General features: G+C 45.8%; 1 protein-coding gene across 1 annotated transcript; it reads right to left on the bottom strand.

Moving 5' to 3' along the window:
- Nucleotides 1–5: 5 nt before the first annotated feature.
- Nucleotides 6–682, bottom strand: LOC107682591 (uncharacterized; the record flags this gene model as incomplete). The annotated part of the gene is made up of 1 exon (XM_016478783.1): nt 6–682. A coding segment is annotated over exon 1 (660 nt), but the record flags the coding sequence as incomplete, so codon positions are not given.
- Between the last annotated feature and the right edge of the window lie 244 nt (nt 683–926).

The raw sequence follows: 926 nt of genomic DNA, 5'->3' as shown, positions 1-926 counted from the left end.
TTCTGTCCCATATCTTCCAAAGTGAATGATGGATCCGAGTTAGGGATTATGGATTCATGGGTCAGTTTACAGTCCAGGAGGTCCACTGAGGGCATCTCCACCTTATCTAGACATTCCAACAAATCCTTGTTCTCAGCTGGTGCAGGATTACTGTTTTCCACTACCCTGCTGGTTATGTCTTCACTCACCATAGTGACTCCAGAAATGAGGGCTTCTGAGATTGGAGATTTCAGGAGGTCATCCAGGAGGCTGGGTTCTTGGAGAACATCAGAATCAGCGAGATCTACCACAGGGTCAGACTTCTGTTCAGTTTCTTTCTCTGGAGCAACAGGTTCCTTCTCAATCAGGCTGACGGATGCCAGTGCGGACTCCACTGCCTCGATACCTTTGTTTACAACATCTTCCACTGGTGCAGCAATCTGCTCAGTGACTGCGTTGACCGTTTCTCCTACAGCTTGTGTAAGGCTTTGCAGAACACTGGTTGAAGAGTCAGACTTCTCTTCTGCAGGCTTTCTCTCTTCTTGAATCTCACCTTCAGAACATTTCTGCTCTGCATTTTCAGCCACAGGTGAGCCCTCTGCTGTTCCAGTCTCTTGTTCAGCTGGACCTGTTGTCTCTGCGCCTATCCACGCTTCACTCTTCTTCCGACTGAGCTTTGCTCCCATTCTGCCCCCTTGCAATAAAGAGAGATATCACAGTTATTAAAGCAAGCTCAACTATTTTCATGTATACAACACCAGTCTAAACTCGTTCCTCCAATATTAGGAGAACATAGTAAGAGGTTGTCATTGGGCCAAGGCCAAAAGTTTCATGGTGATGGTCTCAGCCTATAAACTGGACATTATAATAAACATCACTTTATAATGGAAAGGAAGGCCACAGGAAGTTGCCTTAGCAGGAATGGCAAATTGAATGGGGAAAAAAAA

Source organism: Sinocyclocheilus anshuiensis, unplaced genomic scaffold (genome assembly GCF_001515605.1).
Source record: "Sinocyclocheilus anshuiensis isolate Anshui unplaced genomic scaffold, SAMN03320099.WGS_v1.1 C32383596, whole genome shotgun sequence".
In the NCBI taxonomy this organism is placed as follows: Eukaryota; Metazoa; Chordata; class Actinopteri; order Cypriniformes; family Cyprinidae; genus Sinocyclocheilus; species Sinocyclocheilus anshuiensis.
This window is presented reverse-complemented; position numbering and strand designations above follow the sequence as displayed.